Source organism: Anabrus simplex, chromosome 7 (assembly GCF_040414725.1).
Source record: "Anabrus simplex isolate iqAnaSimp1 chromosome 7, ASM4041472v1, whole genome shotgun sequence".
Taxonomy (NCBI): domain Eukaryota; kingdom Metazoa; phylum Arthropoda; class Insecta; order Orthoptera; family Tettigoniidae; genus Anabrus; species Anabrus simplex.
This window is the reverse complement of record NC_090271.1, coordinates 95,889,607-95,905,791: the sequence shown is the minus strand read 5'-3', so window position 1 is coordinate 95,905,791 and position 16,185 is coordinate 95,889,607. Positions and strand designations below refer to the sequence as shown.

Genomic DNA, 16,185 nt, shown 5'->3' with positions numbered 1-16,185 from the left:
GCCAAATGTACATATAAGCAAACAAATGAAATTATATGTACTTTCAGGTGTGGCTAATCCAGCAGTGTTCAAGAAAGACTACAAAATTGCTTCAGAAAACAACTATACACTGATCTGGGAAGTTGACAGCTATTCACCAATTATTGAATACAACCTGCTTTTCCGTAAATATCACGTAAGTGTAATACTCTTGATTTTCTATCTATTTTTGATAACATTAATTTATCGATTCTTGTGGTAGGTTGGAATGTGATAACTGAGTGCCGCAGTCACCAATTTTTTTTCTTTTTCTTTTTTTTTTTTTTACCAAAGTAGGTGCAGTGTGAACAGCAGCCAAAGCATGCAAGATTTAAAAAGAGGCCTCATCCCTTAGTTTCAGATTCCATGTTTTCAACTGGAGAGTCCAAGGCTCTTATCATAATATTAACAGTCTTGTAAAATTGCAAGTTTGCTTAGCTACTTTACTGTAGTTTAATGAGAATTGTTTGAAAAATTATTTTTAACATTGCTTGTTTTCTCCTGTAGGTAATGAATACCTACTACATAATGAGTAGACAATATGCTTATACATAGACTATACAAAACAATTTTTTCTTCTTCTGCTGCTTTTCTCACACCCTGATGGGGTCGTGGGTGCAAACTGCGTCATACATGTGGACTTGACCCTGTTTTATGGCCAGATACCCTTACTGACACCAACCCTATGGCAAAAGATGTACTCACTGTTGCATGTTTCTATAGTGGTTGGTATTTAGTGTGTGTATGAAGATGAGTGAATTGAGACAAACATCCATTCCCTGAGCCAAACGAATTAACCAGTTGTGGCTAAAATCTCCAACCCAGCTAGGAATCAAACCTAAGACCCTCTGATGATGGCCAGAATGCAGACCATTTAACCAAGGAGCCAGACTATGATTTTTCCATTTACCGTATTTACTCGCGTATATAACCCCATCGCATATAAGACCCTCCTTCAATATTTTGATCAGGTAAAAGAAAAATAATTTTTGCCTTGCATATTAGACCCAAAATACAGGTAATTAATGATGCGTGTTTACTACAGAGTACCTCTTACTAGGCATTGTGTAATGGGAAAGGATCAGGTTATTGCTATTTTCAATATGGTTTTCCGCAGACGTTCTTGCATTAAATATCGGGAGTGTACAATATGAATTGCTGTTACCGTAGGTTACTTTGTGGATGACAGTACAAGAAACTGCATTCTTTGATAACCAGGAGAAAGGCTGTGGCTAGTTGCTTTTACAAATAATTCTGAAACCCCTGCCCCAAGGACGCTTTCCAAGCCAGCCAGTCACGTTGAGCCACCCCTCTCTCTTGTCTTTGAAAATACGCTTTGTCAGACAGCTGTCATTCAGTCAAATTACAGTAAACCGCTGGTAGTCAGGGAAAGTTACGATATCATTGGAATTAGTTGTGTACTACTATGAGTGGTAACGTTAAGACCAGTAAGCACAAAAGTTATTTGGCTTCCTTTAAACTTAAATGTTCTTACATTTTCCAATGAGAATGGTGTGCGGGATGCCACCCGAAAATTCGCTGTTCAACCAAACATGATCAGATTTTGGCAAAAATTACAAGAAAAACTAATGGGTGAAAAAAAGAATGTTAGATCTTTTTGCAGACTGTGAACAGGTAAATATTCTGAATTGGATAAGAAGGTGTTGATGTGGGTACAGGAAACCAGGAATAGCGGCAACAACATGTCTCATGAAATGCTATACATTAAGGTACATGAAATCACAAAGAGTTATGGAATCAGTGGAAATGAGTTTAAAGCAAGCAGAGGTTGGGCTGTGCGTTTCATGCAAAGAAACAACCTGGTTTTACGGATGCATACGCCATTGTGTCAGCAAATGCCGGAGGAATGCACGGATAAAGTGTTAGAATTACATCAGTTCATGTCTTGACGGCGATAAAAACACCAGTTTCTCCTATCCCAGATTAGACTCCGGTTTATTGTTATGCACTAGCCATGCGTCTTGGTGGGTATGCTATGTACCAACTGATGAGCCCAGCTTAGCATACTGGGGCAAAACGCTGGCAACTGGGAATGAGTTAGCTGGAAAATTTATGATGTCCAATAATCGACCATTTATATTGGTATTATAAATTTACTCATTCAGGACAAATATTTCAGGTTCCCTATGGGAATCAACATCTATATCATCTGATGACCAGGCAGGCATCAATTTTTGGTAATGAGACAAAGTCTTCATAGTGCATTGGCACTGCTGGTGGCTCCAAGTAGCCTATGCAGTGGCCTCCACAGTATACACTAGCCATGCATCTTGGTGGGTGTGCTATGTACAACTGATGAGCCCAACTTAGCACACTGGGACGAAACGCTGGCAGCCGGGAATGAGTTAGCTGGAAAATTTATAATGTCCAATAATGGACCATTTATATTGGTATTAATAATTTACTCATTCAGGACAAATATTTCAGGTTCCCTATGGGAATCAACATCTATATCATCTGATGTCCAGGCAGGCATCAACTTTTGGTAATGAGACAAAGTCTCTCATAGTGCATTGGCACTGCTGGTGGCTCCAAGTAGCCTACGCAGTGGCCTCCACAGTATGCACTAGCCATGCATCTTGGTGGGTGTGCTATGTACAACTGATGAGCCCAACTTAGCACACTGGTACGAAATGCTGGTAACTGGGAATGAGTTAGCTGGAAAATTTATAATGTACCATTTATATTGGTATTAATAATTTACTCATTTGGGACAAATATTTCAGGTTCCCTATGGGAATCAACATCTATATTATTATTTTGATATGCCGAGACCCTTCACTATTAATGCCAAAGGAGCCTCAAGTGTACTCATTAAAACCATTGGAGCTAGGGAATTGCGCTGTATGGTAATGCTGGCAATTACGGCGGATGGAAGGAAACTTCCTCCATATTCTGTATTTAATAAAAATAACATATCACACCTCAGAAAAAAAAAATATTTTGCTGGCAAGTCATTTACGGTCACCAATTAAATTTTTTTTCAGATCTTTAAGGGGTTTCAGAATTTAGTGAAATGTGATCAAAATCAAGATATTAAGGAAATGATGTGTCTGTTGTGAAAAATCCTTAAGTGACATGAAAAAATGGAAAGCAGATTTGAAATTAGCATATGAATTTTATTGATGTTCGTTTACAGGAATTTTTTTGCAGATCTAGGGGTGTCACAATTTATGAAATGTGATCAAAATCATGATATTAAAGGAAATGATGAGGCTACTGTGAAAAATCCTTATGTGATATGGAAAAATAGAAAGCAGATTTGAACTTAGCACTCCTAAGTTAGGTAAGACCACCTATTAAACCTTTTTACTGGGGTGAAAAAAGTATTATTTTGCAGGCTAGTGTATGAGTTGTCATTTTTTTGTGTACTAGTTTCTCCAGTACTTGTCCTAGTATAGTGAGGATACTAAGTGGGCAGTAATCATCAAGGGTTGTGGGATTACTATTTTTCAGCAGAGGTCGGATGATATGGGATTTTTCCAGTTCTCAGGAAAGATTCCCGTCATAAGAGAGGTGTTAATAATGTGCATTATTGCAGAAAGAGAGCCTCCATGGCTCAGGCAGCAGCATGCTGGCCTCTCACCGCTGGATACCATGGTTCAAATCCCAGTCACTCCATGTGAGATTTGTGCTGGACAAAGTGGATGAGCTACAGGTTTTTCTCCGGGTACTCCGGTTTTCCCTGTCATCTTTCATTCCAGCAACACACTCCACTATCATTATTCATTTCATCTGTCAGTCATTAATCATTTCCCCAGAGGAGTGTGACAGGCCTCGGCAGCCGGCACAATTCCTATCCTTGCTGCAAGTTGGGGGCTTCATTCATCCCATCCCTGACCCGGTCGGATGACTGGAAAACAGGTTGTAGGTTTTCATTCATTGCAGAAAGAATGATGACTAGAATTTTTCTTAAAAGGCACAGGTTTATTCCATCGTGTCCAGTACACCCCGATTTTATGTCATTGAGGGCACTCTTTAAATCACCTGGAGTCACATGAGGGAAGTAGAAGTTTTCCCCATCATGCTTTCCCTTTGAATATATTCTATCAATAATGGCTAAACTACTTTACCGAACAATACGAAATATAAGAAGAGACAATGAATACATAACAGCAATAGAGGAACCAGATGGTAACATAGTTAGGGAGGAGACAGAAATAAGGAAGATCATGAAATCCTATTTTGATAATTTATGCAACAGTACTGGGAAAGACTCCAATGATGTAACCACGCAGGTCAGTTTAAGCTGCAATGATGAGCCTGACCAAGAGAGCCCGCCAACATGGAAGGAAGTAAAGACGGCCCTTAATAGTATGCCCAAAGAAAGATCTACAGGATTTGATGAAGTCAGTGCAGATATGATCAAAGCAACTGGTGCAATAGGAATACAGTGGCTTCATAGAGTAATTAATGCAATATGGAAGGATAGGAAAGTCCCAGATGATTGGAAAAAGGGAATAATAATACCTCTCTTCAAAAAAGGAAGCCGGAAGAAATGTAGCAATTATAGAGGGATCACTTTATTGTCTCATGGTTTGAAAATATTTGAGAAAATACTTGAAAAAAGGCTAAGGAAAATAATAGAACCACAACTACAGGAAGAACAATATGGATTCAGAGAACACCGATCAACTACCGATCTCATATCTGCACTTAGAATACTGTTAGAAAAGCATTGGGAGAAGGGCAAAGACTTAACACTAGTGTTTTTGGATCTCGAAAAAGCATTTGATAGTGTTCCAAGGAAGACTATATGGGAATGTTTAAGAAAGAAGAATGTACCCAAAGGGCTTATCCAGAAAGTTAAAATGCTTTACGAAGACTGCTGCAGTTGCGTACAGATAGGAAACGGTAATTCTGATTGGTTCCAAACCACTAAAGGAGTGCAACAATGCAGTACCCTTTCACCATTACTTTTTATCACTGTCATGGATGAAGTCATGAAAGAAATTAAGCAGAAAAACAATATGGACATCAATGCATTTGCATTTGCAGATGATGTAGTAATTTGGGGAAATACAGAGAAGGAAGTCCAAGAGAGGCTGAACACCTGGAATGAACATTTGAAAGCACACGGATTAACAATAAATAAATCGAAAACTGTTACTATGGCTGTCAACAGGCAGAAGAAGAAAGGAAAAATAATGCTGGAAGGTACACAATTGGAAACAGTAGACCAATATAAATATCTTGGGTGCATTATTTCAAGTGATAACAGAATACAGCATGAGATTAACAACCACATTCAAAAATCAGCTCAGTTTTACCATCAAGTTCGGAACCTCCTCTGGAACGAACAAGTTCCCTTAAGATCAAAGCAGATTCTATTCCAATCATACTTCACCCCCATAATAACATATGGCCTAGAAACCTGCACAACAACCCAACAAGTGGACAGCAAACTACAAGCCGCAGAAATGAAGTTCCTACGAACTATGGTACAGAAGACAAAAAGGGACAGGGTAAGGAATGAAAGAATAAGGGAGCAAGCTGGTGTGTACCCATCCCTGAATGAAAAAGTGACAAGGGCCCGTTTGAAATGGTTTGGCCATGTCAAACGTATGGACAATGGAAGGACAGCAAAACAATGGCTACACACAGTCGTGGCCGGAAAACGACCGGTAGGAAGACCTAGGAAGAGGTGGCTGGACCAAGTGAAAGAGGACATAGGAACAAGAGGAATCAGCTGGGATGTCGTCTTGAGAGAAGAGTGGTACATGGACAGACAGAAGTGGAGAGTGCTCGTAAACCACACCCGGGCAACTGGAGTGGAAAACTGATGATGATGATGATGAATAATGGCTCTTTTGATATTTCCATTCTTCTGGATGTTTCTTTTCTTTGTTGCTATTTTGCTTTACATCGCACCAACACAGACAGGTCTTATGGCACGATGGGACAAGAAAGGCCTAGGAATGGGAAGGAAGTGGCCGTGGCCTTAATTAAGGTACAGCCCCAGCATTTGCCTGGTGTGAAAATGGGAAACTACAGAAAACCATCTTCAGGGCTGCCGACAGTGGGGTTCTAACCCACAATCTCCCGGCTACGAGCTCACAGCTGCGCGCTCCTAACCACATGACCAACTAGCCCGGTGGGATGGTTCTAGAGCTAAAATAATCATTTAGGCCATCCAAAGGTAAATTACAGTTACTATTGTTTGTCTTTGTTTTGACTAAACCCATATTGCATAGAGTTTTCCATACAATAGTACAGTTATGTGTATTTAAAATTTCATACGAGTAGCATATTTTAGCATTTCTTATCATCAGTGTTGTTTTATTTCAGAGTCTTGTGTATTTTTCAGGACTGTCCTGTATTGGAGGTTTTGCATAATAATTATAGGCTGCATATCTGTCTTTCATTGGATCTTGAATCTTCTGATTGAACCAAAGGTTAGAGGGTCACTTTACTAGAGCAGTACATAATGGGGCATACCTGTCCAATAAAGTTAAGAGAAGTTTGTTAAAATAAGACACTTTGTCGTCATTGTGTGAATACTGAATTGTGTGCCGCTCAAAACATCTGCAGTGAGGGCTTCTTCATTTAAAAGATTTGGAATCCCTGTATGTGACCATCTTAGGCTTGTATTTTGGACACTTAAAAGAGTATGCAACGCAAATCATATCGTGGCAGGAAAGACCTAGCACAGACATCTCTTCACGTGTGTGAGATCGCAACATGCTGTGTGGGATCTAACAGCAGGATTGTTACATTAATGGATTCAAACATGCACGTTAGTCGCTTAGTCTCAGTCGTTTCATTTGTCAGGTCAGTGTTAAAATCTCCCATTAAAATTACATGTTCATACCTGATCCATCTCTATCTGTAATTTGAATCCAGCTTAAAAAGTGACAATGGCAATCATGTATCTCAATAATTGTCAAAATAAATAAATAAATAAATAAATGAATGAATGAATGAATGAATGAATGAATGAATGAATGAATGAATGAATGAATGAATGAATGAATGAATGAATGAATGAATGAATGAATGAATGAATGAATGAATAAATAAATAAATAAATAAATAAATAAATAAATAAATAAATAAATAAATAAAAGACAGCAGTGAATGAATGAAAGTGTCTGGCACAGCTGAAACCTTACCCAATGATGTTGTTCTTTACTCTGCATTATGCATACATATGCTTGCTCTCTATTTCTCATTTCATTCAAGTTGTTTTTTTTTGTTTTGTTTTTTTTTTTTTTTTTTTTTTTTTTTTTTTAACTTTACATGCTGAAAATTCCAGTTTACACAGACAGGTTGTTGTAAAGTGTAACAGAGTATTAACTGCTTCTAATAATATTTTGGTACTTTTTTTCCCAGTCAAACTGTTCACTCTGAGTTATTCTGCAAGTTTCTCTTCTTTCTCCAGTGCTGAATTCTGGAGATGCAGCATAAGAGTTGTTAAACCAGGTATACCAGACAATGGTGACAGAGGGAAAATATGATAAGTTACCCTCAATAGCTGTTGTTAAGATCAATTCTCATACAATATCAGCAAATTGTAATTTGATAAGTCATGGAGACTTGGTAGAAAATAGTAGACTAATACACTACTTAAAAATTTCTGTTGATATTCCCATACTATTTCATATTTCTGTGAAGAAGATAAAAGAATGACTGAGGGAGGTAGGTGTAGGGACTGTGGGTATAAGCATGCATTAAGGAAAATGAGGGAAGGGGTTGCAAGTATAAGGGAGATAATTAGTTGTTAATGTTGCTTGTTTTTACATCCCAATTAGGCTTTTAATGGAGGACTGGAATGAAGGTAGGTTCCCCGCAATCAATGTAGAGGATACAGTAGGTAGGCAACAAGGAGGGGAAGGAAGGGGATAAGTTATGGAAGACAGATGAGCTAATGATTTAAATGGAAGGAAAATGAGAACTAAGGGTTCTCAGGGAGTAAGTTCAGGAGCAGTATCGATATAAGTCACTGCAGATAGAACAGCAGAGGGAAAAGAGGGAACAGGGAAGTACAGTATGAAACAGGAGGAGCAAGGCAAAAGGAAAGGAAAACATAGTGTAGAGGATAGGAGGAAAGAGGTAGAACAGGGTCATGAGAGAGAACAGAGGAGGAAGTACGTTCTGTAGCCATCATGGAAGATAAGGAAGATCAGGAAAGGGGGGGATCAAGAGAGTTGGATAGGATTGAGTCTCTGGTCATGGGTGACTCTATTGTTAGGCATGTGGGGAAAATGTGTGAAGGAAAGGAAACCAGGATAGAGTGTAATCCAGGAATTAAGTTAAGGCAGATGTTGAGGAAACTACAAGGGAAGCAGGAGGGTGAGGAGAAAGTCGTAATTTTGCATGTTGGTACCAACAATGTAAGGCAAGTAGGAATAGGTATGAATGTATGGGATCTGGTTATGACAGTGGAGATCAGTGGGATAGTGTGTAGAAGGGATACTGATTGGAGAGATGGATCAGGGATTTAAATGAGACTGAGTGGTTATGTTTTTTTTTCAAAATGGCGCCCGGTAATGACGACGTAGTGTTTTATTCTCCGAGTAAATTAACCGTAAAATGTGACGAAAAGTGCGGAAAATGTCGAAGATTAGTGAAAAATGGAATGTTGTGTGATTCATGTGATCGATGGTGGCATTATAAGTACGGAAATTGCCCTAGAGGCGTAAAAACTAATGAAAATGTTGACTGGATTTGCGAGCAGTGTGTTCGGAATGTTGTTGTTGGGGACGGCGTTGACGAAGCACCGAAAACAGTCGATGAGGATTATAAAAGTGGATTAGAAATTATAAATATTCTAAAACAGGACAATGAGACTCTTAAAGTTGAAAATCAAGAATTAAAAGAAAGACTGCGATCGCTAGAATTTGGGACTGACCATTCTTCGAGTGATATACCGGTACAAGTAACAAACTCAAGCACGTGATGTCAAGTAGTTCGTGGATGGCCGGCTAAGAAGAAATCTACAACTTAATTTCCGGAAATAAACATCAGAAATAGGTTTTCTGCCCTAAATAATTTAATTCTGGAAGAACGTGATCGCGCGCGTGAAACCAAATCATCGCGATCCGTTGCCGTTGCCGTGCCGAGTTTTAAATTTAGGTCTAGAATTCAGATTCAAGACCCAGTTAGGCCTAAATCAGCGAAGGTAGCTGTGTTTGGTGATAGCCAAGTAAGGGGAATTGCGGGAGTGATTAACGACGAGAATATAGCAGCAACCGGAGAAATATATCCAGGAGCTTCTATCAGCAGTGTTGTGGAAAACGTAGAAGCAGCAACCAGGAACTTCGGGAGCGGCGATGCAGTGCTTATCATCGGTGGGACGAACGACGTAGCTCACGACGACGCCAAGAATGTAAGATCACAACTTAAACATACACTAGGGAAGCTGACCCACACTAACGTTTTTATAGTGAACGTGCCCCACAGGCATGATTTGAGTAGAGACTCGTGTGTGAACATTGAAGTGGACAAGGTCAATAAGTTACAGATATTGTTAAAATTTGTAAACATTTTCGTAATACTCAGGTTATTGAATGCAGCAGTTTTGAGAGATACTGTTATACAAAACATGGCCTCCATCTAAACAATTCAGGTAAACGAAAGATAGCAAATATTGTTCTAGATTTTATTAATCTTAAGATATGTACTGTAAAACAGGCAACTCCCTTGAGTTATAATACTGACCAGGAAAACTAGTAGAAAGAGCCAGCTGTACTTCAAGCTGGCTCAGTCAACTAGAAAAAGAAACTCAGGATAGTAGGCCTAAGGAATTTCAAGTTACCAATTGCAACAGTCAAGTTTTAGGGAGGAAGAGGGTCTGAGATTGCTCTTGGTAAACTGTCAGAGTGTAGTAAATAAACAATTAAAATTCGGTACATTGATGGAATCTTATGAGACTAGTGTGGTGATAGGAGTGGAATCGTGGTTGAAAGAAGGGGTGGGTAATAGAGAAGTATTTCCAGAAGGGTACACAGTCTATCGTAGAGACCGAGGAGATAAAAAGGGAGGGGGGGGGGGTGTTTATTCTGGTGAAGGAAACATACTGTTCACATGAATGGTTTACTGATGAAAGGGATGAAATATTAGGGATAAAATTAGTTTGTGATAATATGAAGGAGGTGGGAATTATAGGAACATACAGGCCGGGAAGAGAGGAAAGAGACATGGAAATCTTTGAGAAAATAATAGATTATACTTGTAAAAACAATAATAATGATATGGTAATAATTGGGGGAGATCTAAATTTGCCTGAAGTTGAATGGAATGGAGCTGCAAGTGAAGCCCATGAACAGAAACTGGCAAATAAGTTAATTTGGGAGGGAGGATTTACACAAGTAGTACAAGAACTGACTCGTCTCAATAACTTACTAGATGTATTCTTGGTTAAACCGTGGGAAATTGTTGATAAAACTGAGGTAATTGAAGGAATAGGAGACCATAAGGCTGTAATAATGGATGTAGGACTCGTACCAAAAAGGCTTAATAAGAGGGTTACACAAGACAAGAAATTGTACAGAAAAACTAAAGTTGATGAATTTGGGACTTACCTTAAATCACAATTCAGTTGTTGGATAAGTGAAGGGAGTAACGTGGATACACTTTGGGCTAAATTTAAAGAAATCATTTGGGAAGGAGAGAAGAGATTTGTACCTGTTAAGAAGGGTAAAATGACCTCAGACCCTGTTTATTATACAAGGGAAATAAGAAAATTAAAAAGAAAATGTAGAATAGTAAACAGGAAAATCAAAGAGGGTAGGGAGAGTAGAGAAACTAGAAAACAGCTAATGAGGGAACTGAATAGAGTGAAAAAGGAAGCAAAAGAGAATTATATGAATGGCATACTTCAAGAGGGTAATGACCACAAAGGGAAATGGAAAAAGCTGTATACATATATCAGGAATCAAAAAGGAAAAGGAATCCAAATTCCTACAATGGTGGGAGAAGGGGGTGAACACTATTTAACAGATACTGAGAAAGCAAACCTATTTAGTAGGGAATTTAGAGATTCAGTAGATGATTGTCAAGAGTTGGAAACCGAAACAGAAGATAGAGAGGGAGAGAGACAGAGGGAAACAAGAAGCTTCTCATTCACAAACAAAGATATTTTCAGAGAAATCCAACTGCTTCAGCAAGGAAAAGCAGCAGGAAGTGATCAAATTACTGGGGAGGTATTAAAGACAATGGGGTGGTACATAGTGCCTTATTTAAAATTTCTCTTTGACTACGTCATAAATAATAGTGTAATACCAAAGGAATGGAAGGAATCTATAATAATACCAATTTTAGAAAGAAATTTTCTTGTGAGGCACAACTGGTGGGATTTCAGCAGGACATATCAGATCAGTTGGATTCAGGAGGTCAGTTAGATTGCATAGCCATAGATCTTTCCAAAGCCTTTGATAGAGTGGAACATGGAATATTATTAAAGAAATTGGAGGGAATAGGATTGGATGTAAGGGTTACACGTTGGATAAAAACATTTCTAAATTCAAGGGTTCAGAAAGTCAAAGTAGGAAATAATGTATCTCAGGAAGAGAAAGTTTGGAAGGGAATTGCACATGGTAGTATAATCGGTCCATTACTTTTCTTAATATACGCAAATGATTTAGGGAACAATATAACATCAAAAATAAGATTGTATGCAGATGACATAATTGTTTATAGGGAAATAAACAACATTGAGGATTGTTCAGAATTACAAAGGGACCTTGAAAGTATCCAACAATGGGTTGAAGAAAATAATATGAAGGTTAATGGAGGCAAATCAACTGTTACAACTTTTACAAACAGGAGCTTTAAAATATACTTTGGATGAGGTAGTTATCCCAAAAGATGGCAAGTGCAAATACTTAGGTGTGAGATTTGAAAGTAATTTGCACTGGAAGGGTCATATTGATGACATTGTTGGGAAAGCATACAGATCGTTACATGTCATAATGAGGCTACTTAAAGGATGCAACAAAGAATTAAAAGAAAAAAGTTACTTGAGTATGGTTCGTCCATTATTGGAATATGCAAACAGTGTTTGGGATCCTCACCAAGAATACCTAATAAAAGAAATAGATAGTGTGCAGAGGAAAGCAGCAAGATTTGTAACAGGGGATTTCAGGAGAAAGAGTAGTGTATCAGAAATATTAAAGGAACTTGGATGGGAAACTTTAAGTAAGAGAAGGGAGAAAACTAGACTTATAGGATTATATAGAGCCTATACAGGAGAAGAAGCATGGGGAGATATCCGTGAGAGGCTTCAGTTGGAAAATAATTATATCAGCAGGACTGACCACAAACATAAAATTACAAGGAATTTTAGCAGAAGCGATTGGGGTAAATTTTCATTCATTGGGAAGGGTGTGAAGGAGTGGAACAGTTTACCAGGGGTAGTGTTTGATCCTTTTCCAAAATCTGTACAGATATTCAAGAAGAGAATAAACAGCAACAGAGAAAATAAATGAAGTGTTAGAGGGGATTCGACCAGTGCAGGTTATTGTAAAAAAAAAAAAAAATGTGTGTGAATAAATTAATTCCATCCCCTGGTCTAAGGAGTTTGGACAGCCAAAGTAGGGGACTGCCTGTAGGGGTGAAGTACAGTGGGGACTTCGAGGGCCCTGGGACCGCTACGGTAGCTGTGAAGGCCCTTCAGGAACTCTGAAAAGTGGTGGCAAAAGGGGCTCTGGTTAAGACGCAGCAGGTCGTTATGCTACTTAGGATCCAAATATAAAAAAAAGTATATAAATGCAATGTAAATATTAATCTTATACCAGTTGTATAGTATCATTTGAAGTAATTCCACATACTGTATATCAGTTGACTATATTTGTAAGTAGTACAGGAGATATTATAAGTAGAATTTTGTAAACAGTATAAATTTATTAAGGATGAGGTGTGTGTTTAATAGAAAACATTGTTAGCGTAAATTGTATATTGTATTATAGCAAAATTTTCTTCTCTTGTTAATTTAATATTTAGTGCTTGACAATAATGTATTTTAGTGTACCATTTGCCACCGAGGTAGACACCTCATTTGCAAATAAAGAGATTTGATTTGATTTGATATGTGGTCCAACTCCTTGGCTCAGCTTTGAGGCCTTCAGTTCAGAGAGTCCCGGGTTTGATTCCCGGCTCTGGGTCGGGGATTTTAATCGTGTGTGATTATTTCTTCTGACTTGGGGACTGATTGTTTGTGTTTGTCCCAACTACTTAACTTCATTTTCAGAAAAAACACTGCACTACCAACCATCACAGAAACATGCAATTGTGATTACATACCTCCACATAGGGTTGGTGTCAGGCAGAGCATCCAGCCACAAAACAGGGTCAAATCCACATGTATGACACAGTTCGACCTCATAAGGTATGGGAAAAGCGGTAGTAATAGAAGAAGAAAAGGATGTGTGTTTATGTGGGAAACTGGATGCAAGATTTGTAGATCCTAAAGGGTGTGTAGGAGATAGGCATCTATGCTTAGATGGTCTTCACTTGAACTGCAATGGTATATATAAGGAGGTTTGTTGAGAGGAGTTATAGGAAGGGAAACAGGCTGGACTAGGGAGCTTCTTTTTTTTTTTTCCTAGTTGCTTTACATCGCACCGACACAGATATGTCTTATGGCGACGATGGGACAGGAAGAGGTTAGGAGTGGGAAGGAAGCGGCCGTGGTGGCCTTAATTAAGGTACAGCCCCAGCATTTGCCTGGTGTGAAAATGGGAAACCACGGAAAACCATTTTCAAGGCTGCCGACAGTGGGATTCGAACCTACTATCTCCTGAATACTGGATACTGGCCGCACTTAAGCGACTGCAGCTATCGAGCTCGGTGGACTAGGGAGCGATGATAAGAATATAGAGAGATGGAAACCTAGTAAGGACGACTTAAAGTTGTTAATGTTAAACTGTAAAGTATTGTAGAGAAAGGAATAGAATTAATTTTATATATATACCTTTTTATTGGATATTGTAATAGTGGTGGAAACATGGCTAAGAAGTGATATTAGGGATGCAAACATTTTCTCACAGAACTGGAGTGTTTATTGCAAAGAAGGGATGGGGCCAGTACGAGGGGGGAGTATTCATACTGGTGAAAGAAGAATTTGTAACATATAAAAATTAATGATGAAAAACATGAAATTCTAGGTGTACGGCTCATCTCTGAAAACAATAGGCAACTTGATGTTTTTATGATGTATATACCTGGAAAGGAAGCAGACCCGACCAACAGCTGGAAACTGCAGATGATGATGATGATGATGATGATGTTGATACCTGGAAAGGGTGGTGCTGCTGATGATGTGGAATTATTTGATAAGGGAATGGCACAGAAAGGAATGTTATTGTAGCAGATGATCTCAGCTTATCAAATGCTAACTGGGAAGATAATGGAAATGACAGGAAGCATGACCAACAAATGGTAAATAAGTTAATCTGGAAAGGACAGCTGAATAAAAAAGTGAGGAAACCAACTAGTGGAAAAATATTCTAGACATGGTGCTGATAAAACCAGATAAGCTCTGTAGAGACACTGTAGTGATAGATGGTATAAAGTAATTAATTATGAAGCTGTTTTTGTCATGGTTAAAAATAAATTTGGTGGAAAGGAAGGTTGTAAAACTAGGAGTCTTAGGCAATACCATGTGGTTGATAAGAGAGGCATTGGAGAGGTTTTAAAAAGTAATTGTGATCAGTGGAAAATGGTACCGTAAATAAAAATCTAAACAGCCTATGGGATGGTTTAAGGCAATTGTTGAAGAGTGTAAAAATAGGTGTTTATCTTTAAAGGTGATAAGGAATGGGAAAGACCCAGTCTATTATAACAGAGAAATAAAGGTATTAAGAAGGAGGTACAGGTTAGAAAGAAATAGAGTTAGGAATGGGTGTGGAAGTAAGGAGAGATTCATGGAACTTACGTGGAAATTAGCAGAAAAATTGTACTAAGAATTGGCTAGGGCCAACAGTAATATAAGGAAAATATCCAGGTAGAGGAGGTTACAAGCTATAGTAGCCCCAATGTACAAGTGAAAGCGTGACAATTTAAAGCAGATAAATAAAGGCAGTCAGTTTGATGTCTGTTGCATGTATGCTCTGGGAAAGCATTCTTTGTGATTACATTAGAAAAGCTATTTTGCTTTAGATCGCACCAACACAGACAGGTCATATGGTGATGATGAGACAGGAAAGGGCTAGGACTGGGAAATAAGCAGCCTTGGCTTTAATTAAGGTACAGCCCCAACATTTGCCTGGTGTGAAAGTGGGAAACCATGGAAAACCATCTTTAGGGCTGCTGACAGTGGTGTTAGAACCACCATCTCCTTTTGAAAAGGTAAATTATGGGTGACTGCTGATGAAAATGAGGACTATTGGTTTAGATAAAAGAGTAGTTAAATGGATGGCTACATTTCTAGAAAATAGAATTCAGAGTATTTGACTAGATGAAGCATTATCTGATCCTGTGGTGATTAAATGGTGGTCTCACATGGCAATATTATTGCGCCTCTATGTTTTCTTACGTTTTGATATGAGGAAGGAACTGGAATGACAGAAAGGACTTTTTGCAGATGATGTTATACTGTATAGAGCAATTAGTTACAAGATTGTGAGTGACTGCAAAAATGACCTCGACAATGTTGCAAGGTGGACAGCAAAAAATGGTGTGATGTTAAATGGGATGAAAAGTCAGGTTATATGTTTCACCAAGAGGAAAAGTCCTCTTAGTTTTAATTATTGTGTTGATTGGGTGAAAGTACTACATGGGGATCGTTGTAGCTACTTAGGTGTTAATATAAGGAAATGTCTTCATTTAATGAGGGTGTAAATAAAGGTTCCTCATATGGTTATGAGAGTACTTATGGGTTTTAGTAAGGATGAAGTATGTAAGGGAGAGGCCATATAAGTCTTTTGTAAAACCCCAATTAGAGTATGGTTCCAGTGTACGGGACCTACACCAGGATTACTTAATTGATTGATATGAGAAATAGAAAAAATCCAAAGGAAGGCAGCATGTTTTGCTCTGGGTGATTTCTGACAAAAGAGTAGTGTTATAAACATGTAGCTAACTTTGGGCTGGGAAGATTTGGGAGTAAGGAGATGAGTCACTCAACTAAGCGGGATGTTACGAGCTATCAGAGGAGGAATGGTTTGGAATGACATTAGCAGACGAATAAGCATGAGTGAAGTTTTT

At 38.4% G+C, this 16,185-nt stretch overlaps 1 protein-coding gene across 2 annotated transcripts in view; it reads left to right on the top strand.

Moving 5' to 3' along the window:
• Positions 1–16,185, top strand: part of LOC136876932 (neurotrimin) — a 135,296-nt gene that overhangs the window by 105,471 nt on the left and 13,640 nt on the right. For both annotated transcript variants that reach the window (XM_067150694.2, XM_067150695.2), the window contains exon 8: positions 48–175. In XM_067150694.2, coding sequence (XP_067006795.2) covers positions 48–175 — 128 coding nt within the window. The remainder of the gene's footprint in view (positions 1–47; positions 176–16,185) is intronic.